The following is a 27,435-nucleotide window of genomic DNA, read 5'->3' on the forward strand; positions in this document are numbered from 1 at the left end:
CATCTTTCCACGCCGGTCGCAACCAGGTTAAGCTTGGTACTGTCGGGTCAGGCACATCAGGAAAAAGGGACACCAGTAGCAGGAACATACTGACAGGGGATCCCTGGACAGATATGGACCACCGTCTCCAAAAAAATTCCACTTTAATCTATCCACAAAAAAAAAAAAAAGAAAAAAAAAAGAAAATTCATGTTCTACAGCAACACTTGATGTTGAAATTTAAACATGTTTTTTGTTTTTCATCGGGTTTTTCATGTGAATGTGGAAGTTGAGCTCACCAGCTTGTTGCCCGCTGGATTGAGTCTGTAGGAGGGCAGATGGGGTTTTTTCTTAGGGGTATTTATAATGATCAGAACTAGAAATCACTCAAAAGTAATGAAATCAGATTTAATGATGAACCTGTTTTGGATTACATTGGATCCGTTTACACATACACATGTAATGTTACTGTATAAATACACACATGAGGAAGCGGAGACGGCCGCTCTTGGAGAGCAGAGTAAACCTCCTCTGAATACAAAGTACCTGCAGTTCTGCGGACCCTAAAGGGCTGCGCTGTTGGTACACGTTCATGGAAACCTTCATCGCTCACTTTTCTTTACCCCCACCTCTGTTGACCGGGTCCAAGAGAGACCTGTTGGATTTTAAGGGACAAGTGTTGCAGATAATTTGCCAATGTGTTCAAATATGTCTGAGCGGGCGTTTCGTAATTTCACACAAAGATGCATACTTCTGTATTACTTGACAATTGCAGATGGAATAACGCTAAAAATGTATTGAGATGTGAGATTGTGGAATAGAGTACCCCATTTCAAAAAGTGCCCCCCCCTCCATGGTTTTAACCATGCAGTCCTGTCAAGCATCTGCTTTTTTGATTCAGTGATGAAGCTAGACATTGTTTTTAACTGAATAAGGTTAATGTGATCTAAGATGGCCTTTTTTTTTCTGTGACAGAAGTATCGACATTGTCCAAAACACAGCAGAATAATCCTTTACCAAGTAACAGAAATGCTATTATGCCTATGCATGTCATATTATTTGTAGCTGTTCAATGACATTTATAATAATCACAATCGTGTTCCCAAAGTCGGTCACCAAAGCATTACATTCCATTTTTGGCCTATCGTGAGGTGTTTGGGGATTTATAAACATGGTCCCACAGATGATGTTGCCTCAAGTCAAGTTGTCTTGGCCTATTACACGTAGTACTTATTGATTTCTAAGCCTAACAGGTGCACTTTATCAATATAACATGACATTTCTGATCATTTTGGAGAATGTGGAGTGAGAGGATGGGCCAGGAGTTGGGGCCTCTTTAGGTATTGTTAAATTGTACAGATAAATGTGTGATATTTTTGACCACTACAACTGTTTTGTACTTAATGCAGTTTGTGCTTGTCATTGTGACAGACTTAAATTTTCATTAATCTTTTATGCACATTGTATTGTATCTGTATGCTCAGATATCTAGCCTGTCTCTTCCTGGTGTATCCTTTTAGAGAATGGGAGGACACATTTACATAAAGGTCATCAAAATGTTTGTTCACGCTTCTGTCCTTGTTATTGCTGCCTTGTGACACCTCTCTTTGCTGCTGGGTTTTAAGAACAAACCCGCTGATCCCTGAGTTTCAGATTGTGTTACTGACAGAACACTAAGACTAGCTCCATAATCCATGCAGCCAGCGCAGAGCCCACTATCCTGGAATAAAACAGGAGTCGGCAGTCACCGGGCAGCCCTCGTATTCCTGCAGGTTGGGGTTTTGCGCTGCGGAAGAGTCTTTCACGCAGACGCAGCGAGAGTGACTGGAGCCAGGAGAGTAGAGCTTTCTGGGGACGCCCACCCAGTCTCTTTGGACTCCCCCACTGGAGAGGAGGAAGTAAAAAGGAATCAGTCACTCACAGTGTTAAATGGTGTGACAAGCATAGCAATAGTGCCCACTATTGGATGAAGTGCTAAATTACAAATGAGCCAGCCTTAAAAATGGGGGCACAGCAGTTTTTGCTTGCATTGCGTGGACCGTGTACCCTTTCAGGCCTCTGACCCCACCAGAATGTCTACTCACGGTACTATGTCCTACCTCTTGGTGGAACACCAGACCCTCCCTCCGTTAGCGGCGCTCCATTCGGAATTGCAGGGTGGGAAGAGCTCTCTCTCCGCCCGAGACTGAGCCTTGAGTCTGCGGCCTTCTCTCAGTGACTCCTCCACCTGCAGCAGGGCCTCCGTGGGCTGCCCGCTGTCTGTGTAGAATCTGCCAACGAGTCTACCTGAAACGAGGCAAAGGGCAGACTGTTGGCTATGCAGGGCAGTCGTACTGTATAGTGTTGCCCAGAGGCCAACGTGACATAACCCACCTACAGGTGTGTAATCCCTCTGGTAGAAACCCAGCCAGTCATACAGGGCCACTGCCTGCAAAGGGGACAGGCCGGACACATCATCTGTCAGCCCACTCTCGGTAAAGTCACCAGTGACGAATGCCAGCGAGGCATCTTTACCTTGACAGAGCAACGAATAAATAACACAACGTCTCTTACTGGGAGTTTTGTTTTGTGTGCCGGTTTCATTTCACGCCTCTATGATCACCCCAGTTGATGGCTGTGGGGGTGCAGGCGCGCTCATGCGTGCAGCAGGTGGTACTAAACGTTGTACGCATGGGCAGCATTAACATTAAGGGATTTCGGTAACACTTTATATTAGGGTACACATATTCACCATTAACTAGCTACTTATTAACATGTATGTATATTAGTGGCATATTGGCCCTTTATTAGTAATTACAAACCACTTAATAACAACTTATTCTGAATATTAGGGTACACATATTCACCATTAACTAGCTACTTATTAACATGTATGTATATTAGTGGCATATTGGCCCTTTATTAGTAATTACAAACCACTTAACAACTTATTCTGAATATTAGGGTACACATATTCACCATTAACTAGCTACTTATTAACATGTATGTATATTAGTGGCATATTGGCCCTTTATTAGTCATTACAAACCACTTAATAACAACTTATTCTGAATATTAGGGTACACATATTCACCATTAACTAGCTACTTATTAACATGTATGTATATTAGTGGCATATTGGCCCTTTATTAGTAATTACAAACCACTTAATAGCAACTTATTCTGAATATTAGGGTACACATATTCACCATTAACTAGCTACTTATTAACATGTATGTATATTAGTGGCATATTGGCCCTTTATTAGTAATTACAAACCACTTCATAACAACTTATTCTGAATATTAGGGTACACATATTCACCATTAACTAGCTACTTATTAACATGTATGTATATTAGTGGCATATTGGCCCTTTATTAGTAATTACAAACCACTTAATAACAACTTATTCTGAATGACCATATTCTACCATTACTAGGCCATTAACTAAGGGTTCACCCTACATAACCCCCTAATTACTGCGTATTGATAGTAAAGCTGTTGTATACTTACTACTAATAAGCAATAATTCTGAGGCTATAGAGGGACAACTCATAGTTAATGGCTTACTGGTTGTAGAATAAGGCCATGCAGAATAAGGCATTAATACGTACTCACTAATGACCAATGAAGAGCCAATATGTTGCTAATTTGCATGCAAATGAGCAACTAATTACTGAATAGGTGCACCTCAAAGACTGCGTCAAACTTCTACATTTAAGCCCTTGCACATAAAACTCTATAAAATCACCTGCCATGCAGTGATAAGCGCCACCGACCCCGTAGTGCTTTTGGCCCCTCCGCACGTCGAAGACCTGGCCCAGCAGAGCCACGTAGAGGCCCCTGCTGCTCTCCTCGCCGTCGTGCAGCGACAGCTCCCGCACGCTCATGAGCCGCGCGGGCGGCGCAGCTCGCGACGGCTCGCTCTCGAAACCGGCGTCGTACCAGTGACGGGGCGCGCACAGGATGGCGAGCAGAACGGACAGAAACGCGAAGGAGACGTAGGCCCAGCATGGCGTCCAGTTGAGCGTCCCCATTTAAACGGTTAACACCTCCCCCCCCACCCCCAAAAAAAAAATAATAATAAAAAATCACCGCGGTTTCACAAAACCGCGCACTTCCGCCATTTGGATCGGCGCATGCGCAAACCCGCTCGTTCCGCGTTCTTCCTTCCTTTTTTTCCGTGCCAGCCATCGGCCGGTGACGTAGCTGGCCCGCTGACGTACCGTACGTCAATGCGGTAGTAGCGAGCGGCGGATCGCGGGTTAGAGAGGTCCGAGGTGCAGAGCCGCCCCCCCCCCCCCTCTCTCTCTCTCGAAAGCGACGCCGTGTTAAGTCTCGAAAGGGTCCCGGGGAGAGGAGGCCGCCGGACGACCATGGGGAACGCGGAGGGCGGCTGCGGAGCCGGCAGCGGCGGCGACGACGACGACGTCGACGCGGAAAGCCCCGGTTTCGCGGAAGACAGCCCGGCCTCTGCGGCGGCCACTGGCTTCGGCGCTGGAAGCGGCGGAGGCTCCGGCTCCGCCAGGAGCGGAAGGGGCTCGGGTAACCCGGCGGGCCTCACCAGGGGACCTCCCTCCCCCGGCGTCCTTCTAGAGCAAGTGAAACTGCGGGAGACGGCGGCTCGCATCAGTGACTCGGGGGTCGCCATTCCGCGGTCCGTACTCGCCGGCAACGAGGGCGTCCTGGTTCGCTGGCTGGAGGACCGGCTGAGTCGCGGAGAGGAGTCGGTGAACGTGGAGCAGTTCTGCGAGATGCTGGAAAGCAGGGACGCTCGGAGGGACGAGTGTGAAGAGGTTTGCCTGCCCCCCCCCCCCGGGGACGACACACTGTTGCGTCAAACGAGCCCACCACCACCACCACCCGAGTGACACATACTAAGTAGTGCCAGCAGGGTGGATTATGTCGCGCATGTCTTCGGCTATGTCAGGCTAGGCAGGTAGCTGCTGCGAGGCACCTTCGGCAGAACCAATAGAGTGGCTTTGACCACGCCCCTCCCGTGTCGCCGATTCGGAGAAAATAGTTACCTTGTTACAGATGTGAAGTTCTCACAGGTGGCGGGCGGGGGGGGGGGTGTCATGGGACAAGATACATTAAAACTGACCGAGGTCACAGTAAGCTTTGCTTGCCAGATCCATTGTCATTTGGATTTCAGCTGTGGTCTGTCATAGCAAAACAAGTTGCTTTGTTGTCTGTTGCCTTACCTTTGTTTTTTTTTTCCAGTCAAAGGTTACAGATGAATAGGTTAGCTAATGAATGACTGCGTTCAGTTCTGTCTACGTGGACCCGGAATGCCACTGTTTGATAAGTTTGCAGACTTTTGTCCCATTCATGCACCCTCCCAAATGGTTTCATTATATATATATAAAGTAGTGTAGCCTGCTTCATTCCAGTGAAAAGGGGATTTCTGCAGTGACACAAAATGCAAAATATGAACATCACAACATTTAGGAAAAGTGGGCTGTTTTGAATATTGTAGGTCTTTGTCTCGGGCTTTTCGCTCAAGGTAATACCGCTCGTCAGTGTCCATCCAGAACTTTATTGCAGCCAGAGGATGATAATAATAAATTAAACTTATATAGCGCTTTTCTAATACTCAAAGTCTTAGGGTCTGTTGTTAACATATGGCTGGACTTGAGGTATCATAATGTTGTCCAGTTTACACTGTCTGTGTCTGTGTTTCAGGCCTTTGGTCAGTTCGATGCTGAGGGGGATGGCGTAGTGGATGTTGAGAGCATGCTGGTAGCTCTGAAAAACTCCAATGGGGCAAATCTACAGGGAGAGCTGAGTCATGTGATCCGACAACTCCAGGCGTGCTCCCTAACCCCAGGTAGGCAAAATGATTTGTGCATTGGAATGACTTGCAGTCAGCTCACTTTGAATGGGAAGTTGAGCCTTGTGAACTGAGGAGTTGGTTGAGATGAGGACTGCACTGATATAACTTTCACTGCCGATAGCCATTCCAAGTATGACTCTTTTAAGTGTCTTCCAATACCGAGTACCGATCTCATCCACTACTTTTGCTGAACAGTGCATACTTGGAGAATATTAGTTTGGAAGTCTTTTGGGAAATAACTGAGATAGAATCAGTTTTTTTCCCACCGTTAAAGAAATACAGACTTTCATGTGCCAGAAATCAATCCTGCGTTTATTTATTATATTACTCGTGGCTTTTAATATTGGTTTTTAATCTCCAATATACTCCATTTTAGCCTGGTATCACCTCAATATCCAGTACCAGTAATTGGTGCATCCCTAATTGAGAGAATAATTTCTCCGTGTTATATTCATTCAATCACTTCTGTTTATTCCTAGGTTTTGTTGATATATTCTCCAAGTCCAAAGATCGATTGGGAGCACATGCTTCCAAGATCCTGAAATTCCTGCACAGGAACCGTATTCCCAGCAGTGCCATCCCTTTCCCTCTCTTAGAGGGGTATAATAGTATCTGCACCATGAGGTCCACAGTGGTTCAGGATTACCTGGAATTCCTCATGCAGAAGGAGAAAGGTGATTTTCAGATACTGAAATTATGAAGCATGAACAGCTAGTCTTGCATGAGTTTTGGTATGAGACATTTTTATTGTCATTTACACGTTGTTCTCCCAAGCGGTGAAAATCTCACAAACCTGGCGTTCTTCTTTATTAGCCCGCTGATCTTTTCTTTTTCCTCAGATTTAGACATTCAGTACAGAACAGAGTTGAATCATGACCCTGAGGTAGACAAAGTCAAGGTGGTCACGCAGTGCTACTCCTCCATAGAAGCTTCATCCAATGTTACTGACATCTACAAGATGACCAACGGAGAAACCGGTTCCTTTTGGCAATCGGACGGCAGCGCACGCTCACATTGGATAAGGCAAGAATTTTTACATCTGGCGCGTATGTTGCCGGAAGCCATGGTTGATGTAACCGACACTTGGCTCGTGGGTTTTCCGTATAATGTTTATATGAAGGTGATGGTTGTTGCCTGCTCGCCATTTTCAGGTTAAAAATGAAACCAGATGTGGTATTGCGGCGCCTGGCCATCGCCGTGGCCTCCAACGACCACAGCTACATGCCTCAGCTGGTGTCTGTTGCTGTCGGGAAGAATCAGCGCTGTTTGCAGGAAATGAGAGACATCCGCATCCCCAGCAATGTCACGGGTTACGTCGTCCTCTTGGAGAATGCCAACATCACACACCCTTGTGAGTCACCATCTAGCAGTTTGTTTGGTCACACATGGGCTGTTTGTTGTTAAGGGAATTTCTTTTTTATCAATGCCTGATATGTAAAATTAGCTCATATCTCCTACGGAGTGATCTGAGCTCTTTTGGGGGGGACAGAAGTGTATATTGCATGACAAACCCCACCCCCCCAGTAGCAGGTCTCAGTGCCAGGTGGAAGCACGAGCAGGACTCTAGGCAGAAAAAACATCTAGGAGCCATTGGCTTCTATATCCAAAATGTTTAGGAGCCAAATAATATTTTCAGGGACCAAAATATAGTGATGCCATTTGTTACATTGTTAAAGGGCTGCCCTACACTGCCCTTTCTTTCCCCTCTTCACTGCCCTCCATAGTCTACACAATGTATTCTTTATATACACAATATTTGCAATGTTCAATATACTGTAATCCTGTCTTGATGCATGCTCAGTAATCCAGGTAAGAAAATCAAAGGTTGAATCAGTTCATATGGATCTTTCAGATAAACATTGATGAACTGATTCAGCCTTCTTTGATACTGTAATCTCGTATCACCCTAAATATTTAAATGTCCAATCTTTTTTTATTCAGCTGAATCGGGCTGGGGCGACTCAAATGTCACTTGAGAACTTGTCAAGTTGGTCTCGACATCTTCGGCATGTGGTGTAGAGGAGGCTGGGTTTGGACAGGCGGGGAGTGAGAAAAAACCTGATATTTTTTTGCTTGCGCGTTTTGCTTTCTCGCCAGCTGTCTAACGTTAGCTAACTACGCACTTAGCTACATCCAGGGTTCGAATTACACAGTGGCTTTCAGAGGAGCCACTGTGTGTTGTCAATTGTAGGGTTACTGTGAAAAACATTCTGCCATTACTACTACATACAGTTAATACTATGAACATTTCACTTCATATGGAGAAAATCTAGCCGTGCAGGTAACACAGAGAGACGGAAAAATAATTCATCGTTGCAATGTTTTTATATCGCTTGAGCAACAACAACAAAAAATCCACACAGTGAATCGGGTAATGGTTTGTGCCATGCTTCTAAACAGACCAGACCTAGGCTACGTCACATGACAACGTCAGAACATGCCCACACTCTCAGCTGTTGGTCTTACACACTCCAGACGTCCCTCTCCCCAGCAACACCCTCCAGCTCCTCCTGGGGAATTCCAAGGCATTCCCAAGCCAGATTGGACATGTAGTCCCTCCAGCTAGTTCTGGGTCTACCCCGGGGTCTCCTCCCAGTTGGCCGTGCCCAGTAAACCTCCAAAGGAAGGTGCCTAGGAGGCATCCTAATCAGATGCCCGAACCACCTCAACTGGCTCATTTCGACACGAAGGAGCAGCGGCTCTGCTCTGAGCTCCCCCTGGATGTCCGAGCTCCTCACCCTATCTCTAAGGCTGAGCCCAGAGGCAGCTTCTCAGAATTAATTCAACTGATCTCTTAACTGTGACCCAGAAATAAAACAGCGACTGGAGGAATTACCTAGAAACGGGAAACTTAGGAGCCCCAACATCCAGAATGAGATACTGGAAATGGCAGCATTGGTACTCATCCGCAAATTAAAGACAGATTTGCTTGATGAGACAGACACGTACTATGCAATTTTGGCAATTTTATGAGTGCGCCGCCATGCACGGATGGCCACAGCAGGAATAGACACAACATTATGTTGGTTATATTGGAGACAGATGTTCAGAATTTGGAATGTAATGAGCGAATAAACATAGCGTTGGCATATTTTTACTATTATTATCCATTTAAGGAACCTTAATGTACAGAAAAATAATCTATAACATGTGACACAAAAAGGGACGATGTTTCAGAGCTCCCCCTGAATTTCTCAAAGTAGGCTTTCAGGGGAGCTCATGTCCGCCTTAGCTTCCCCGTAATCTTAACTTCTAAATTCAAACTCCATCGAACTAAATTAAACACCGTTCATAAAGTTAACACTTGGAATTTTTAACCTGATAAATGTGATGTTAAGCCATCTTCAGCCCCTGTTTCTGTTCATCTGTACAGCCAGTGCTTCAACCACCTCAGGACAGAAGTGCAGAGAAGGTTATGTGTTGGAAACTGTACAGGAGTTGCAATAGAGCAGGTAGACGCAGGCGCAAGAGGGGATGAGAGTTCAGTACACAAATAAAACGTATGGCCTTTTTTTCCCCCCTGCTTGTTAATGGTGGCCAATGTTGTTCCTGCTGTCAAATTTCATCCTCGGGGTATCGTTACCTCTGAACAGTGAGTATTTTTATGTTGTGTTTGTCATCAACAAGCTAACCACATTACCTCCACACCCCAAACCCTAGACATCCAGATCAACATCAAGCGGTGCCTAAGCGACGGATGTGATACGCGGATTCATGGCCTGAAGACCCTGGGTTATCAGATCACCAAGAGTAAGGAGGTGTCCGTGTCTGAAGCCTCGGCCATCTGGTACCTGTCTCTCCTCACTTCCCTGGTCACGGCCTCCATGGAAACCAATCCCGTTCTGGGCCAGACGGTCCTTCAGAGCACACAGTGAGTCACTCCTCTTAAACTGTTTATTACAGAATTTGATAGCATGTTTTAAAAGTTCTCTAGACTAATCCTAACAAGAAACTGCTTATGTATAAAAGTTGGGGCGTCCGGGTGGCGTGGCGGTCTATTCCGTGGCCTACCAACACGGGGATCGCCGGTTTGAATCCCCGTGTTACCTCCGGCTTGGTCGGGCATCCCTACAGACACAGTTGGCCGCATCTGCGGGTGGGAAGCCGGATGTGGGTATGTGTCCTGGTCGCACTAGCGCCTCCTCTGGTCGGTCGGGGCGCCTGTTCGGGGGGGGGGGGACTGGGGGGAATAGCGTGATCCTCCCACGCGCTACGTCCCCCTGGCGAAACTCCTCGTTGCCAGGTGAAAATAAGTGGCTGGCGACTCCACATGTGTCGGAGGAGGCATGTGGTAGTCTGCAGCCTTCCCCGGATCAGCAGAGGGGGTGGAACAGCGACCAGGACGGCTCGGAACAGTGGGGTAATTGGCCAAGTACAATTGGGGAGAAAAATGGGAAAAATCCAAAAATTAAAAGAATTTGATAGCATGTTTTAAGAATTCTCTAGACTGATTCTAATAAGAAACCGCTTATGTACAAAAGGAGATGCGGCCAACTTGCATCCTCAGACTTGGAGGGATCGTGCTCATGTTATGCTGAGAGTTTGGTTAGTCTTGGTGTCTAAGTAGTTTCCTGTCTTGTTCTTCCTCTAGGAAAGCCTTAAGGCACATACCACCGTTGTCGCTAACTCCTTTATCCACCGAATACCCCAAGTTTTTCTCCGTGAACATCCTGGAAGAGGTGGACGGCTTTCTCCTCAGGATAGCAGAGTAAGGACCTCCTCTCCTCAAGGATCACGTGACCACACTGAGCTCACCGAGCTGACATCATGACCATTACTACTGCTATAGCATGACCATTGCTAACAGGCTAAAATTAACAAGGTGATCCAGAAGCAGATGCAGGGATAAGCTCAGCAGTGAATCGCCATACCCCTCTTTCAGAGCTTTAAGATACGGTGTTGATTTACAACTTGAGCAGCTTTTTCCCCCTTCCCGATTTTTCTGTTGAGTGCAATGGTCGATAAGGGAGGGAGGGGGGAAAAATGGCTTATTGTACATGCCCGTCTTGAAGCTCTGTAACAGAAGAATGTTTTGAAGATGGATCGATAACTTTTTCTTTTTTTTTTTAATTTACTCGTGTCATTGGCTCCATACAGCCTCAGAAAGCCATTTGATCCAAGCAAAGTCACGGCTGTTTATTCGATTACTCTGAAAAAGAGCAGTTGAAGTACCTGATATAAAGATGGTTTTATTTTAGTGAATTTAGTGTGAGCAGCAGGTAAGAACTCATTGTGCGAGAGAATCTCCAGGGTATATAATTAGTGGTGGAAGAAGTATTCAGATCTTTACTTGAGTAGAAGTACTAACACCATATAAATACTCCAATACCAAGTAAAAGTCCTGTATTCAAAACCTTAAGTAAAAGTATGAAAGTATTATCAGCAAAATGTACTTAAAAGTATGAAAAGTAAAAGTAATGTGTATATTGCATTTTGCTGCTGTAGATGTTGAAGGTTGGGCTAATTTTAACTACTTTACATGCTATTTGGTACTTTAATCTACATCAATATATCGTACTGTATAAGGTCATCATATGTTGCATCGCTGTCCTGTGAGATCCATATATCTCTAAAAAGTCAACGTCTGATGAGCTCAGAAAAATAGCCCTGTTTGCAGCTTTGTGACAGTGCATTTTCCAGCTAATCCAAGAGGGGTTTTAAATGGTTTATTTAGCTTAAAAAGTAGGAGAACTTTGCTCAACCTACGTATAAAGGATCATGTAATCCTTCAGTGTGTCAGGAAAAAAAAAATCAAATTCAAAGTCACCGAATTTGGAGATACATGCTATTATCTAGACAGGAAGGGTATGGAAAATTGTAATCTAAAAAGTAACTAGTAACTAAAGCTGTCAGCCAAATGTGGTGGATTAGAAAGCTTGATATTTGTCTTTGAAATGTAGCAGAGTAGAAGTATGAAACTGCATAAAATGGAAACACTCAAGTAAAGTACAACGACTTTGTACTTAAGTAAGTACTCGAGTAAATGTACTTAGTTACATTCCACCGTTGTATGTAAATTTAAACTGTCCAAATATATTTGTCTCCCTGGAATTAGTAGACCATGCACAAAAAGGTTTTGATTGAGTTAAAAAAAAAAAAAAAACATGAAATCAATTTCAATAATCTGCACTTCAGCATCATTTAAATATATTGTTTGAAATAAAAAATAATATTTTGCTGTCAAAACAACTAGCATAGTTTTATTTTTTCATCAAAATACCTTTTGAGGTCACTGTAAGTACTTGATTTCATTTGTTTTCTCTTGTGTTTGGTGTAGCTGCTGCGTGAGTCCTGACGCTGAGCTGACCCTGCTGGCTTTTGCCTTGGCCAGGGGCAGGGTGGCCAAGGTGCTGCAGGCCTTGTCGGGGATCAGCGACCACCTAGAGAGAGAATACAGAGCCATCTCCCTCATCTCTTCCATGGCTTCTGTCAGGCTCCGTCTGCTGTATCGCAACGGTAATATGACCAGCTGTCCTCTGCTCCCACTCACAAAGGGGTATTGGAAACCATAGACTTGGGGGGGGGGGGGGGTTGTGGATGCTAAAGAGTAGGGGTGGGACGATTCTCAGATCTCACAGTTCGATACGGCTCACGATTTCGACTCGATAAGATACAGTGGATGCCTTGGTAAGCAAGAGACGAAACACCGTTGCAGTTCTCTGTTTTTCATTTATTTAAGAATCCGGCCAAACATTTTGTGTTTCAGGTATTATTTCCAACATGTCTGGTTACAGCCGCTGTTCCAGACGCACCGTGACTACCACCAAGGCGTTGAAGTATTTACAGGCGTTGGACAGCGGCCATTTTAAACTGTTTAGGAAATAGTATTGTAACTATCACGGATGTGCAGACCTGCTAGCCCGTTGGCTAACGGGTCGGACCCTTTAGTCAACTGCTTAACTTAGTCGCCCGTGGTGTGGGAGACCCGGTTATGCGTCCCGGCTGCGGTGGTTCCCGGCTGACCCCTGAATTCGCTACAGTGTTAAAGTTGTTAAAATGTTAATTTTGGGGGGCGTCCGGGTAGCGTAGCAGTCTATTCCATTGCCTTCTAACATGGGGATCGCCGGTTCGAATCCCCCTGTTGCCTCCAGCTTGGTCGGGCGTCCCTACAGACAAAATTGGCCATGTCTGCGGGTGGGAAGCCGGATGTGAGTATGTGTCCTGGGCGCTGCACTAGCGCCTCCTGTGGTTGGTCGGGGTGCCTGTTTGGGGGGGGGGGGGACTGGGGAGAATAGCATGGTCTTCCCACGCACTACATCCCCCCAGTGAAACTCCTCACTGTCAGGTGAAAAGAAGCGGCTGGCGACTCCACACGTATCGGAGGAGGCATGTGGTAGTCTGCTGCCCTCCCCGGATCGGCAGAGGTTGTGGAGCAGCTACTGGGACGGCTCGGAAGAGTGGGGTAATTGTCCGGATACAATTGGGGAAAAAAAGGGAGGGGGGGGGAAGACCGTCTCTATCGAGCGATTCGGAGCTCGATCCAGTATCGTCCCACCCCTACCCTGTTAAAGCTGCAGTAGCGCTTTAGTAAGTGGAGTGTTATGGCACGAATCCCCACGACACATTGCAATTTAAAGCATTCCAAATCCAAGAGCTAAGAAAGAGTCCCCTCGGTCAGCTGGTACTGACAGATTAGAGTAAACCAAATCATCAAACAATGCAGAAACTCATATTTGGAACATTGGAACATAGAAACCAAAATACAACACAAATTAGAATGTTAGAGAACACAAACTGGCTGACTGTCTGTCCACTGTCAGAGACAGTAAGCAGAGACACATCCTTACCAAGTACAGGCTCACTGACCACAGTCTAGCCATTGAAAAGGGCACACACAAAACATCTTGGCTACCAAAAGAGCAAAGAATGTGTGGTCACTGTACGGCAGGGGAGGTCGAGACAGAGATGCACTTCCTCCTAAATTGTGAGAAATTCTAGAACATAGGAGAAAAATACCAGGAGAAATTTGAAAACCAGATTCCAAATTTTCTACTGGATGAGAAAGAGCAATGGCCACTTATTTTAGGAGAGGGCCAAAGTGCACACCTTGTGGCAGAGTATCTGTCAGATTGCCATAGCCTAAGGGTCAGTGAGTGACCAAAACACTATCCCAGGGACTTTACTTCAGTAGACCGCGGAGTAGAAAATGTATTGCAAACATGAGGTGCTTTCACTTCATCGGTGCGTCTGACGTTACCGGCCAGGGTTGTCATCTCTGGAATATAATGAGTTTATCTGGAGGTACAGAAATCACAGTGACGGCGTGGTTTGTGCTCTGTTCCAGGAAAGTCCCTCCAGCTGCATTTACTGGCTTGTGATGTGAAAAGCAAAGAAGAGAAGTCCGGACCAGAGAACATGCTGACGGAGTCCTCCACCGGGGACGGTAAAAGCGGCAGTTCTCCTCTAGAAAGTCAAAATAACGGTGAACGCTACACTTTTTTACACAGACCTCAGCGACGTGTTTACGGTGAGGATTGAAGCTTGTCGTGTTCTTCTCCCCAAAGGGTTCCTCACGGAGAGCGGCAGGAAGAAGGCCAGCGTCATTCTCTCGACAGAGGATCAGAGCAACTTCCAGGTCACGCAGATGAAAATCAAAGTGAGAATTCTTTGGATCACCCTGTTTCAGACAATATTTGCAGCGATTATTACACCTTACTGGATGTGTCGCCTCACCCTCTCTGCTCTCATAAGGTGCGGAAAGGAGCCATTGGTGCAAAGTTTGGCTTGGTGTTCGCGTACAAAGAGGGAGACCGTTTCGACGCCGAAAAACATTTTAAGCGGTTCAAAAAATACGACTCGTGGGACTTCAAGGACTACAAAGTGTTTGCGCAAGACAAGTAAGGAGCTATAGTTTGTGTTCAATATGTCAGCGCTGTATTCTTTGTGAGGATGATCTGTGGGGCTGCAAACTAATGATTATTTTCATTATCAATTTATCAATGTCATTTACCAATTTGGCATATAAATTGTTCAGAATAATGACAGTCGGCCATTACAAGCTCCCTGAACCCGAAGAAATGCCTTATAACTGTTTACTTATTCAGTGCAGCAGCCAAAACACCTCAACAGCCCTTTTTATAATGAGATGAATTGGAGAGCAGAATGGTGGCCAGGTGGTTAGCACGGTCGCCTCACAGCAAGAAGGTCCTGGGTTCGAGCCCTGCGGTAGTCCAACCTTGGTGGGTCGTCCCGGGTCGTCCTCTGTGTGGAGTTTGCATGTTCTCCCCGTGTCTGCGGTTGGTTTTCTCCGGGTGCTCCGGTTTCCTTCACTATAAAAAAAAAAAGAAGTGCATGTTAGGGTTAATACTCCTGTCTGTGCCCCTGAGCAAGACAATGGGAAAAGAACTGGAGTTGGTCCCCGGGCGCAGCATGAAGGCGGCATCCCACTGCTCCTAGCTACACAGATCACAGCTACCCGTCCTAGCTGTGATCTGTGTAGCTAGGAGCAGTGGGATGCCGACCTTCATTTTAAATTATTATCTTCATCTTAATTTGCAGTAACTGAATTTCCCCCAAGGGGATTAATAAAGGAAATTGAATTTTAATTTAATAACACCCCTAGACGGGCTTAAGAATAAGTAAAATGGATGTAGCCTCATCTTTGCCTGTTAAGGAAGTCTCATCACAGCATGGTGGTGGTCTCTGGGAATCGTGTATATATATATATATATATGAATTGCTCACAGTTGCCCTCTGACCCCTGCAGTGAGAGGAGCCTGGCACCATCCGAAGACGAGCCCATTGGCTGGTTCGAGCTCGAAGAGGACTGGAATGATGTGGAGATCAAGCTGCAACAATGTCGTGTCGTAAAGGTACGCACCGCTTTTGTTCCTGCATCCGTGTGAGACTGAAACACTCCTGCCCCCCCCCCCCCCCCCCATTCGTATTTATCCACGTCCTGTCACTATTTGTTATGCTTTGTATCCTGTCCATCTTGTCTTAGCTGTTTTGTCCTGCGCCAGGAAATAGTGTATTGGTTTTGTCTTTCACTCACTAGTGCAGGGGTTTCAACATTTTTTTTTTTTTTGTCAATAATTAAGACCCCCAAAGAGACAACATTTACAGACTCCAGTTTACTGGGATTTTGCATAAGGATCCCTGTATTGTGAGCTTTTTCATGTTGTTGTTGAATCAAATGTTTACCTGTATGTACTTGACATGGTGAGCGGTAAGAGTGAAGCCTATAAGTAGAGTAAAGGTATCTGTGAATGTTCTCATTCATCCTGGTCATGGTTATCCAAACGAGTTGAATCAAGCACAACTGGACTCGGTATATATCCGTGAAGACGTTTCGCCTCTCATCCAATAGCTCCGATAACGACGGGCGCGGCCATAACATCGGTACACAAAAGAGCCACTCGTATCTATGGCTCTGTTAGCGACGGGCGTTGTTAAACATCGGGACACAAAGAGCCACGCATATCAATAGCTCTGACAACGACTCCTAGAGGATAAATATCTGAGTCTCATCACCGGCCAGTCAGACTAGCTTGGTCTAGTCAGAAAGGCATGAACTGAGGAAGCCTCTTGGATGAGAGGAGAAACGTCTTCGCGAATATATACCAAGTCCAGTTGCACTTGATTCAACTCTGTTGGATAGAGTAAAGGTACCGCATCCGGACCGTTTTGGTGAAGAGGGAGCTGAGCCGGAGGGCAAAGCTGTCAGTTTACCAGTCAATCTTCGTTCCAACCCTCCCCTATGGTCATGAGCTTTGGGTAGTGACCGAAGGGGTGAGATTGTGGATACAAGCGGCTGAAATGAGTTTCCTCCGTAGGGTGTCTGGGCTCAGCCTTAGAGATAGGGTGAGGAGCTCGGACATCCGAGGGGAGCTCGGAGTAGAGCCGCTGCTCCTTCGCCCTGAAAGGAGCCAGTTGAGGTGGTTCAGGCATCTGATTAGGATGCCTCCTGGGCACCTTCCTTTGGAGGTTTTCCGGGCACGGCCAACTGGGAGGAGACCCCGGGGTAGACCCAGAACTCACTGGAGGGACTACATATCCAATCTGGCCTGGGAGTGCCTTGGGATCCCCCAGGAGGAGCTGGAGGGCGTTGTTGGGGAGAGGGGTGAAGTAGTGCCCTACTTAGCCTGCTGCCACTGCGACCCGACCCTGGAGGAGCCGCTGATGATGAGATGATAATTTCCAGGACTAGTCCTGTAGGACCCTTTGCACATTCCTAGACATTTTGTTTAGAACTCATAATAATAGTAATAAATCAAACCTATATTGCACTTTTCTGATACTCAAAGTCGCTTTACAATAAACGGGGTGAAACTAGACAACAGATAAACATAACACAGACATACAGGGGTGGATGGGAAGGGGGGGCTACGAGAGGGAGAAGCGGCAACCACACACAACGCCAGTAGTACTTTCCCGACTTAAACAGATACAAAAGGGCAAGAAAAACAAAACAACAGCGCTGTAGACGTTGATGTTGTGTAGGGGTTTTCTCCTGTAGCCTCTTCGTCTCCCGAGGTATCTCTCCACTAGGCAGTGGCACTGTTTAACCCATAGCTGGGGGATGGTTCGTGGGCATCAGGGGATGATCCACACACCGGTGGGCCTGCGTACCGCACGTCTAGGGGCCAGACCTCCTCCGAGTCCCTTGTAGTTCAACCGGGGTCCAAGGTGTACCCGGTTACCGTGTGTCGCCACGAGGAGGCGCTACATAGGGCTTGCTGTTGGAGAGGCTATGTACTGGCAGGGAGAGACTTACGTGCTCGGCTCCCCTGTTCGAATTTCTGCCAGCCAGCGGTGAAGTTTAAGAGTGAGACGTGACAGGCACAGAACACTACACCAACACACCAGACGCTTCACAACAACCCCACTTCTTACACAAGAATGCCACATACAGCTACTGCTATAGTTAAAGAAACAAGATGTGAAAATGCTCTTACCGTTGTGGCGACGGTGCCATTAGTTTCGTCCATCTCTTTGTCTTCCCAGTTCCTGATGGTGAAGTTCCTGGGCACCAGGCAGGAGTCTGCTGAGCGCCTGGGGGTGCAGTCCCTTAGCTTCAGTGGTTACCTGTGCCCAGGGGCAGATCGGTTGGGCGACCTTGACGGTCTCAACCCCCAGGCAGAGGGCTCCGAGGGCGATGTTGTCACTGGCCTGACCCTGCTGAACAAGACACTGTTTTTCATCCAGCACACACGAGACATGGTAACAATAACGACAACTCAAGATTCCAATCTGATCACGTTCTGCTGATCATTTTGAATTATTTTCGTTGAATCCCGTTTTTCGCTCGTGGTCTCCCCCTTTCTTTGCAGGACGTGTCCCACTTCAAGCAGAAGTACCTCTTGGACTTCAGCGGCCTCAGCCTGACCCTGTTCTGGAACTTCTACAATAAACTTCGGGCTATGTGAGTAGTTACGCCGTCGCAGCTTTTCTCGGTACTCAGTATGACAGTACTGCTACAACAACGACGAGTTCCTTCAGGAAGTCACGATCCCTGTTGCGATAGTCTCATTTTCTTCATTTGAGCACTCTGCTGTTCTGTTTTTTTTTTTACTACTCTGCTCATACAATTTTGGCAGGCATAGAAATGACTTTGCCAAAATCTTATCCTTCCTCCTCATTTGGTCCCTGTTGCAATTAGAGTCAAGGTCATAACCTATTTACCATTAAGTCAGCACACTAGCAAGCCTATTTGAACGACATCTAATGCCCCTTTGCCACTACATGGTACTGGCTCAGGTCCACTCCACTCCACTCGCCCTTTTTTCGTTTTCCATTACTGGAAAGTACCGGCATTTTGGTAACTGTTACCACTTTTCTGGTGCCACCTTTGTCGAGGCTCCAAAAAAACTGGATCGGCTACCAAAATTAATGCAGACCTCTGATTGGTCAGAGAAACGCATCACTGCGTCGTTTTGCGTCACCGCATCATCAATGCATGCACGGGATATCATCGAGGCTCAGCGTTTTCGGTTTTTTACGGATTTTCACCGAAAAATACCCAGATTTTTAAACTGATTTTCACCCGGATTTTATGTTTCCATGGATCCAAAAGTTGTTCCTGTTTGTGTGAGGTTATGTAACAGTGTCCTCTTGTGGTGAAATTTGGCATGCTGGATGACTTAAAAAAAAACGAAAACGCTGAGCCTTGGATATCACCCATCCATCCATCCATCCATCCATCCATCCATCCATCCATCCATCCATCCATCCATCCATCCATCCATCCATCCATCCAGCCATCCATCCATTATCCAAACCACTTATCCTGCTCTCAGGGTCACGGCGATGCTGGAGCCTATCCCAGCAGTCATTGGGTGGCAGGTTGGGCGACACCCTGGACAGGCCACCAGGCCCGGCATTTTTAAATACCGAAGCGGAGTTATCTTAAAAGTACATTTTGAAATTGAAAAAAAAGGAGCCGACCACTCTGAGGGGGCGCTGTTACGGTAATCGAAAACGACACAGAAGTGAGTTGAACTGGTACCATGTGGTGGAAAAGGGGCATAAGTGAGCCGAATCCCTCTGGAAAAAGAAAATGAGACTATTGCAGTACGTGCGAAAGTGAGCGGCGTCTTGGCTAGGGATCGAACTTTCGGCATGATCGCAATTTCCCGGAGGGACTGAGTGACCACCATGCGAACTGCCCTTTAGCAGGCCAGCCTTTCCACGGTCGCTGAATATGAAGTGTGAAATGCACAAGGAACTCATCCTTGATCGGATTTTATTATGTCTGTGTGCACTCAGTGAGGGAGAGGAGGTGATGAAGAGCAGAGTGTTGTTGCTCCAGCTGCTGCAGAACTGTTTCCCCACGCTGCCCAACCCGCTGGAATCCCGGAGCGCGGAGGAGAGCCAAGGCGCAGAGGTGGGGGCAGCAGCGGATCATCCATCTACGTCTTGCGGCCTCGGGCCTCAGCCTGACCCTGCTGGAGCCGTCTGGGAGCTCTACGCCCACCTTTGCCAAAGTAAGAGCTTTGCATTTCATCCAGCTTGGTTTGAATAGAAATTAGAGAAACAAAGCTTACTCAAAAGACGGATGACACAGAGCTTCCCGAAATGCGATTTGTAGATTTTAGAAACTTTTGGAGAATTTTTTTTTTTTTTTTTTGCAAATTGAGTCGGTTGATGTTATTTCCCCGAAGAGACGACTTGGATTGGATCAGTTTGCCGGAGTTGAAAGAAATTTCGCTTGCGTTTGTGTGACTTGAGCGCGGCTATGTTTTCAGTCGTGGATGGCCCCGAGGGAGAGGCGCTGGTGGAGAAGGCCCTGCAGAAAGAGGCGGTCAAGGCCATTCTGAATGGAGCGGCTGTCTTCTTCCCTGATAAACACAGCAGGAGAGATAAACTCTTCTACATGATGGTGAGATGGGGAAAAATCACGACTGGGGGCTTTTGCTGTGTCAGAGCACATTGATTGTTAGGTCTCGCAAAATAGGGGGCGTCCGGGTAGCATGGCGGTCTATTTCGTTGCCTACCAACACGGGGATCGCCGATTCGAATCCCCGTGTTACCTCCGCCTTGGTCGGGCGTCCCTACAGACACGATTGGCCGTGTCTGGGGGTGGGAAGCTGGATGTGGGTGTGTCCTGGTCGCTGCACTAAGCGCCTCCTCTAGGGGGAATAGCGTGATCCTCCCATGCGCTACGTCCCCCTGGTGAAACTCCTCACTGTCAGGTGAAAAGAAGCGGCTGGTGATTCCACATGTATCAGAGGAGGCATGTGGTGGTCTGCAGCCCTCCCCGGATCAGCAGAGGGGGTGGAGCAGTGAGCGGGACGGCTCGGAAGAGTGGGGTAATTGGCTGGATACAATTGGGGAGAAAAAGGGGGGGAAATCCCCCCCGAAAAAAGGTTTCACAAAATGTAATTATTTTGTTTTTGTTTTAAGAAAAATATCACAGAGGAAGACCAACCGGAGTCGGTGAAGGTGACCTTTGAGTCTCTTTGTAATTACTTCAGGTAAGTGTGCGTTGCTGCATACACTTACACACGCTCTCGGAGACACGCGTTAACCAGACAACTAACTCTATGGTGAAAGAGACTGAAGGTCAGTTGCTCTCTCCTTCCAGTGACCAGGATCCTAGTGGCCTTCTTTTGCTCCCACCTAAAGGTGCTCCCCCAGACTTTGATATCAGCCCGATACTGTCCGTCATGGAGACACTGCTGCTGGTGGCGACTCGAGAGGTGAGGCCCCCCTTTATGTCCATTATAGATCCTTTACAAAGATTTTTTTTTTCTTAATATGCCACTCGTACACAATCTGCAATAACAACACTTGATCTTTGGTGTCTGTACTTCTGTTCTTGAGTTGCCTTGATGTAACGCAAACCTCAGTATGGCAACTGGGAAAACACTGAACTATCCTAAGTTTGTGTGAAATGCTTTTTTTCTGTGGCATGGTGGTGCACTGGGCGGCACGGTCGCCTCACAGCAAGAAGGTCCTGGGTTCGAGCCCCGGGGTAGTCCAACCTTGGTGGGTCGTCCCGGGTCGTCCTCTATGTGGAGTTTGCATGTTCTCCCCGTGTCTGCGTGGGTTTCATCCGGGTGTTTTGGTTTCCTCCCACAGTCCAAAGACATGTAGGTCAGGTGAATCGGCCGTACTATATTGCCCCTAGGTGTGACTGTGTCGGCCCTGTGATGGTCTGGCGGCCTGTCCAGGGTGTTTCCCCGCCTGCCGCCCAGTGACTGCTGGGATGGGCTCCAGCATCCCCACGACCCTGAGAGCAGGATAAGCGGTTTGGATGGAATGGATGGATGTTTATTTTCCATCATGTTTGCCTGTTTGCGTTGTCTAGTTCTCCAGCTACCCAGATAGTCTTTAGAAGAAGAAAGAAAGCCACTTTAGTTTGTCATTGTACAGTTGTACAGTTACAGTGAAATTTGTTTTCTGCATTTAACCCATCCTATTGTATAGGGGCAGTCTTTATTTAGTCTTTACTCCGCCAACTTGCGAATCTTTATGTGAATTTATTCGTAGGACCGTTTAATGACTTGGTGATCTGTAGTTTACACATATTTATGTCCGTTTAAGTACAACATGTATTTCTATAGATGTTGTAGGTCTGCTCCTAAAAAACACAAACACCTTCATGAGTCCATGGATGTTGATTTCACATGCTGGGTTATACATACTGACCTACTACTGGGTTAGTAAATAGTCAACCAAGCAGTTAACTGTGACATTGTTTGCCGTCAAATGGGCTCTTTCCTCCTATCCTCTCATTCCTAAGTCTCAGAATGAATTAAATGTAACGATGCTTGTTGGTCTTAACGTTTCACCATCATCTGTCTCTTTGTCTGTCAGTGTGAGGTAATGATGGTGGACGCGAGTGGCGGGGCCAGTCGGGCAGTGCTGCTGTGTCTGTTCTGGGCTCTGCAGGGCAGTCTACTCTCCTGGTCCTACCTGCAGCTCAAAGGAGGGGCGTCGACCAACGCCGCAGAGCTGGCCAGGGACATCCTGTTAAAGTGTGAGCGCAGACGTCTCGGGAAGTTGAATCAGTTCATCTGGACACAAAAGGTTTAGCGGGAGAAACCTCTCATCGCTCAGCTAAGTGACTTCGTCAGTCTCAGCTGACCGCAGGCCTCCCCAACCTTATAAACAGCACGGTCGCGTAACAACCAAAACCCGCCACAGTTACATAACAATCGAAACCAGTGATCGGTTTCATATGCAAATTGCCGTGACCGTTAATTAGGGCTAAAACGGTGGGTTTCGGTCATTGTGTGACCATGCTGTTTGTAAGGTTGGGGAGACCTGCAGCCAGCAGAGACTGATGAAGTCACTTAGATGACCTCGTGTCCAGATGACACAAGGTTTAGATCAATGGATCGGTGTATGTAAGGAGGTGTGAATAAGTGGTGTGGCAATTTAACACAGATGCTCATCATGTGGAATTCATCCATGACTTGGTAGACAAGAGTCATGGACTCGCGCTGACTGAAGCGTTTCCTTCTGCCTGTGTTTCTCAATAGATGTGGATCAGTTTTTGAGCAGTACAAAAGCAGTGCTGGGATCCCTCCTGGAGAGGTACGGTGGAGCTGAGATCGCCGACAAACTGAGCAGCTCCATTCTGGCGACAGTCACCAGACAAATGGTAGTACTCTCTAATCACTCTCTAAGCCCATATTGCTGCATCAATGCATTTACTCTGCTAATAATAAGCTCAACACGCTAACTGTTCCTTTCCTGTCAGATAATATTCCTACTGGAGCTTTGTCCCTTGGATATCCCTCACAGTGTGCTGCTCAAGAGCGTCTCTTCTCTGGTGGAGCTGCTCAAAAATCTGTCCAGTGATACCGGAGATATATTTTCGAAGGTCAGCCTGCCCTCGTAGCTGTTGTATAGGCTCGTATGAAGTGATGAAACCTAACATGTCGGTGTAAAAATCGTAATTGGTGACCGTGTACCACTGTTAGGTGGACCAGGAGAGCTGCCAGCAGCCCCAGCAGCCAGTGATCCTGAGAACCTGGAACATGGAATCCCCCCACAACTATCAGAACAGTCGCCACGAGACTACAATCTTCGCCTGCCCTGGGGCCACCTCCTTCGAGGTGGAGTTTGATGAACGCTGTGAAACAGAAAAGAGGTAAGTAAGCACCAAAAAATACATCTTTGTGTTCATCGTGAGGATTTCGTTATTTACCGACGCTTGATTTTCCTCTTAAAATATTTACAGATACGACTACCTGGAGTTCACTGACACCAGAGGTGGCAAGGTACGCTACGACATGAAGGTTGGAACGGAGAAGTGGCCAAAGGTAGGATAATGGGCAACTTTTTGATTTTCTTCAATGAAGAGGCAAAAGAATACAACAGCAAACCCTTGAAACTCTGAATCCGCTCACCCTGCTTTGTCTCCTCTCTGGGCTCCTTCAGAAGGTAACGTTCGATGCGGGTCCTCAGCTCCAGTTCCTCTTCCACTCTGACAGCAGTAACAATGAGTGGGGTTATAAATTCACTGTATTAGCCCAAGGCTTGCCTGACATCACTGTCTCCTGGGTGTCAGACCTGCAGCTGCTGGTGGCTCGCCTCATGGGCCGTCTCGCCTCCAGAACCATGGCCCTCAAATCTCCTCATGGTAAGCCTTTTTTTTTTTTTTTATGTGGACCTTGATATATCGCAATTCAGCTTCAAAAGCTGTGGTTGAGAAATCCACTTTTGGGTCCTTGAGCGTAATCCAGACAATCCAATATAATATATCCACTATAAGGAGGTTTGGTTCAGTTTCATTTCATTTTTATTAAAAGTCAAAATATCGGGCCGCTCTGATGGCCGAGCAGAATAAACGGCCGTTCTTGCAGTCCACTCGTCATGTGGCTGGGAGGTTCATATCCCAGACTCGCCGTAACCGGTCACGGCCAGAGTGTCCACGCGGTAAGGCATTCATTAGGCCACCCATACCCGAGGGATAGTGGGTGTAGATCAGTGTAGTGTTCGGGGGCTTGTCGTTCTCCAGCGACCCCTCTGGCCCATCCAGGCTCCTGCAGCCAAACAACCGAAAGCAATCTCCCTACGTCTCCTTCGCGGCCTGTGGGTAATGCAATCCATGCGAGGCTTCAGCGTGTAAAATAGCGAGAGCAGCCAAAACGAGTTTGAAGGAAGCTGGTGTTACCACTATCTCCTTCCTGTGGAAACGGGAGCCAGGGGAGTTATTCGATAAGAGTTCCGGCCATATGCCACTGGGTTAATCGGGTGGGATAAGGGGAAAAACTGGAAATAAATGTATAAAAAAAAGTAAAAATATCAAAAGAACGTGTAAAATACACAATTCCTAATAAAAGTTTCGGCCTCTTCACGGTTAGCTCCCCACCTACATAGACATTCTGCAAGAATAGAGAGTTTTCTTGATATTGTTGGAGTCTTTGAAACAGTTGGGGAACCTTTGTTCCTTAACCGAGAAAAGGTCCAACCACTGTCAGACCTTTAATTAGCTTTTCATTGATGAAATATAATAACATCATATTGTGTTATGGATGAGTCAAACATTTCATGTTGTTCTTTGAGAATTATTATTTTTTTGGCTGCTTCAAATTAGTTTTATTCCGGCCTCATCCAGATCAAGGATGGTGGACTGGAACACTAAAAGCTGTTTTCCGTCTTCTGTCCAGAGATCCGCAGTATGAAGGAGCTCCCGCCAGGAAAAATGGCCCATGTTCAGGCTTCCTGCCTGTGGAAACCCATCCTCAGACATGGGGTTTGTGATGCGAGAGAAACTCCCCGCACTAACACACACCCAGAGCAGGTATGACCAAGCACATTTCAGTCCACTGACAAGTTTCTAATACTCTAGCGCCTCAGCTGCTGTGAATTGCTCTGAGTCAAGTCTGGTTTTCTTCATAGCAGACGAAGGCGTGGACGTTTGATGAGTTCAAGAGCTTCCTGGAGGACTTTGCTCGCTGGAATCCTAATCAAGAGCCAGCAAACAGCAGAGATGAGCTGATGAGGACGCTCATGCAGTCCTGTAGAAAACAGTCAATGAGGAATGAGATAGCAGCTGGGTCAAAGGTCGACCAAGCTGTGAATGCCATCTGGGCAGCCATGGTGTACCACACCCCAGCCTTAAACCACTGCCTAAAGATCTTAGGTAATGCTGTAACAATCATAATCCAATTATTGCCCATAAGCTTTTAAATGTACTGTGTCATCAGTGTGTACTCGTCTTGTTTCATCTTGCTATCATAATTGTGCGTGTTTGATTGACTTGGATGACTCAAAAAGATAATGTGTGTTTTTTCCTCATCTCTTGTCTTTGCATGAGAAGTTAGCCAGGGCTGCAAGACCGGTCTGACTGAGGACTTTGTGCAGGTATACTCCCTGGCGGAGGGCATCAGAACATGGATGGTGAGTGTTGTTTGAGGGACTCATCTACTCCGCTACCTGTATCTGCCTCTCTTTTCTTTATCTGTTGTTGAATTTGCATGTGATGTGATATAGTAATTACACTGATTTCGTTTTTTAGTTGGAAATGAGGCAGAGATACCTAGTTGGCAAAATGAATGTTTCTGATGAGAAGGAGGGGAGTCACGATGAGGTCACCATGGAGACACTTGGTGAGCATTACAGCTTCAGTGATGCCTCAGTTTGCTTGTTTGTTTATGTTTCGTGGCTAATATGTTGTGTTTATCGCTGATATTTCTTTCTCTCTAGCTGAGGTTTGCATTGAGAAGAGCCTCTTGCTGTTCAGGTTTGCCCCGAGTGGGCCAGCGTGCCAGGAAAGTGACTCCTCAAAATCAGTTGAAGACAGTAGTGTTCCGCTCCTCCGCTCGGGTTCAATTTCAGAAGAAGACTTTCACACCAGCCCCTCACTGAGCGCTCAGGGAGGGGGGACAGAATTAAACAGTGAAGACAGGGTCTCAGCCACAGGACAGAGTTCGTCTTCCACAGCTCAGGCCCAAAGCTCCTCATCCCCTGACCCAGGGCCTGGGCCCAGCAGCCAGGGCCAGAAGGGCTCCACAGAGAGCCTCTCATCTCAGACAGGGGAGCCAGCTTCTCCCTCCACCTTCCCTCGCAAAGCTGCATTCAGTCGTGGGCGCCTACGCTTGCTCTCCTACCGTTCTATGGAAGAGCCCCGCACCACTCCCTCCGTTAAAGAACGGTACCCCATACTCAAACATATCCTCAACTTCATGAAGGACCAGGCTCTCACAACAACAAGGTGACTGATTGCCAAGCTTTTATATGTAAACAAAGGACTTGGTCTTGTCAGCAGATTTTTTTTTTTTCAAACGAACCATAATTTCTCACGTAATTAATGAGCTGCTCTTTCTTTTCGTAGTGTTCTGCAGACCTTGTCTTTGAACAAAGCCCAAGTTCTGAGTGTGTGTAACGTCCTGGAGACTGTTCAGCAGTGTTTACGGTCCCTTGGAAAGCCTCATCTCTTCCAGGCTCCCTGCATTCTGTTCCTACAGGAGCTGCTGGCATGCCAGAAAGACTTTACTGGGTATAGCACCATTGGTAATACATTAAATTCGAGTGCCAGACCATTTAATGTCAGTTATTTTGATAGCATATGGCAGGTAAATGCATATTTATAAACGTGAACTTGAACCCGAACAGTCTAAGAATCAGTTAATTGGACTGTAGAAACTGGAATTATTAGATTGACTGAAACTGCCACATTGAAACTCCTGCTTTAATCTGCAAGTAGTTCAAGTGTCTGTGAATGTTCTCATTCATCCAGGTCATGGTTATCCAAAGGAGTTGAATCAAGTGCAACTGGACTTGGTATATATCCGTGAAGACGTTTCGCCTCATCACCAGCCAGTCAGACTAGCTTGGTCTAGTCAGAAAGGCACGAACTGAGGAAGCCTCTCGGATGAGAGGCGAAACGTCTTCACGGATATATACCTAGTCCAGTTGCACTTGATTCAACTCCTTTGGACAGTAGTTCGAGTACTCTCACATACGTATAGTGATGTAAAAATATACAGGCATATCCCTGAGTGACTTAACTCCAGCTATTCTTTCTCCCCAGTTATTTCTCACAGTTATCAGGCAGTGGGCAGGAGCTGAGAGAGGAGGTAAGGCACTCTTACCACCAACTGGTGCTGATGCTGGTGGAGGCAGTGCAAGGTTTCAGCGGCCTCAACGAGAAGTAAGAACCACTACCTTCTCACCACTGTGTTACCTTCATAATTTAAAATGGTAAAAATCGAGTGATCACTACAATGTCAGCCATTAACT

General features: G+C 46.8%; 2 protein-coding genes across 7 annotated transcripts in view; one reads left to right on the plus strand and one right to left on the minus strand.

The window, feature by feature from the left end:
* Positions 1–12: 12 nt before the first annotated feature.
* On the minus strand, positions 13–4,102 carry LOC130117184 (neuferricin). Of its 2 annotated transcripts, XR_008810624.1 has the most exons (7): positions 3,712–4,102; positions 2,353–2,493; positions 2,079–2,265; positions 1,728–1,863; positions 526–634; positions 279–303; positions 13–148 (listed from the first exon to the last, which is right to left on the minus strand). XR_008810624.1 is itself a non-coding variant. In XM_056285354.1 (5 exons), the coding sequence occupies exons 1-5, from the start codon at positions 3,995–3,997 to the stop codon at positions 599–601; spliced, it is 786 nt and encodes a 261-aa protein (XP_056141329.1). In that variant the 5' UTR covers positions 3,998–4,102; the 3' UTR covers positions 508–598. The 2 variants fall into 2 exon arrangements, 1 of the variants encoding a protein (XP_056141329.1); XM_056285354.1 differs by lacking the exons at positions 13–148; positions 279–303 and having other exon boundaries at positions 508–634.
* A 64-nt stretch (positions 4,103–4,166) lies between these two features.
* zzef1 (zinc finger, ZZ-type with EF hand domain 1) overlaps positions 4,167–27,435 on the plus strand; it is a 48,843-nt gene continuing 25,574 nt past the window's right edge. For 2 of the 5 annotated variants that reach the window (XM_056285347.1, XM_056285349.1), the window contains exons 1-31: positions 4,168–4,756; positions 5,646–5,790; positions 6,276–6,470; positions 6,636–6,819; positions 6,948–7,147; positions 9,457–9,667; positions 10,388–10,504; positions 12,074–12,252; positions 14,081–14,179; positions 14,301–14,392; positions 14,488–14,633; positions 15,503–15,608; positions 17,743–17,958; positions 18,069–18,160; positions 19,504–19,721; positions 19,983–20,116; positions 20,641–20,711; positions 20,822–20,936; positions 22,057–22,219; positions 22,725–22,846; positions 22,946–23,068; positions 23,169–23,338; positions 23,429–23,510; positions 23,629–23,830; positions 24,861–24,994; positions 25,093–25,336; positions 25,514–25,593; positions 25,712–25,802; positions 25,900–26,407; positions 26,528–26,692; positions 27,227–27,346. In XM_056285347.1, coding sequence (XP_056141322.1) covers positions 4,337–4,756; positions 5,646–5,790; positions 6,276–6,470; positions 6,636–6,819; positions 6,948–7,147; positions 9,457–9,667; positions 10,388–10,504; positions 12,074–12,252; positions 14,081–14,179; positions 14,301–14,392; positions 14,488–14,633; positions 15,503–15,608; positions 17,743–17,958; positions 18,069–18,160; positions 19,504–19,721; positions 19,983–20,116; positions 20,641–20,711; positions 20,822–20,936; positions 22,057–22,219; positions 22,725–22,846; positions 22,946–23,068; positions 23,169–23,338; positions 23,429–23,510; positions 23,629–23,830; positions 24,861–24,994; positions 25,093–25,336; positions 25,514–25,593; positions 25,712–25,802; positions 25,900–26,407; positions 26,528–26,692; positions 27,227–27,346 — 5,144 coding nt within the window. In that variant the 5' untranslated portion in view covers positions 4,168–4,336. Of the gene's footprint in view, positions 4,757–5,645; positions 5,791–6,275; positions 6,471–6,635; positions 6,820–6,947; positions 7,148–9,456; positions 9,668–10,387; positions 10,505–12,073; positions 12,253–14,080; positions 14,180–14,300; positions 14,393–14,487; positions 14,634–15,502; positions 15,609–17,742; positions 17,959–18,068; positions 18,161–19,503; positions 19,722–19,982; positions 20,117–20,640; positions 20,712–20,821; positions 20,937–22,056; positions 22,220–22,724; positions 22,847–22,945; positions 23,069–23,168; positions 23,339–23,428; positions 23,511–23,628; positions 23,831–24,860; positions 24,995–25,092; positions 25,337–25,513; positions 25,594–25,711; positions 25,803–25,899; positions 26,408–26,527; positions 26,693–27,226; positions 27,347–27,435 lie in introns of all 5 variants that reach the window. The other 3 variants (XM_056285350.1, XM_056285348.1, XM_056285351.1) reach the window with 3 other exon arrangements.

The sequence above is a fragment of the Lampris incognitus genome, chromosome 8 (genome assembly GCF_029633865.1).
Source record: "Lampris incognitus isolate fLamInc1 chromosome 8, fLamInc1.hap2, whole genome shotgun sequence".
Classification (NCBI taxonomy): Eukaryota; Metazoa; Chordata; class Actinopteri; order Lampriformes; family Lampridae; genus Lampris; species Lampris incognitus.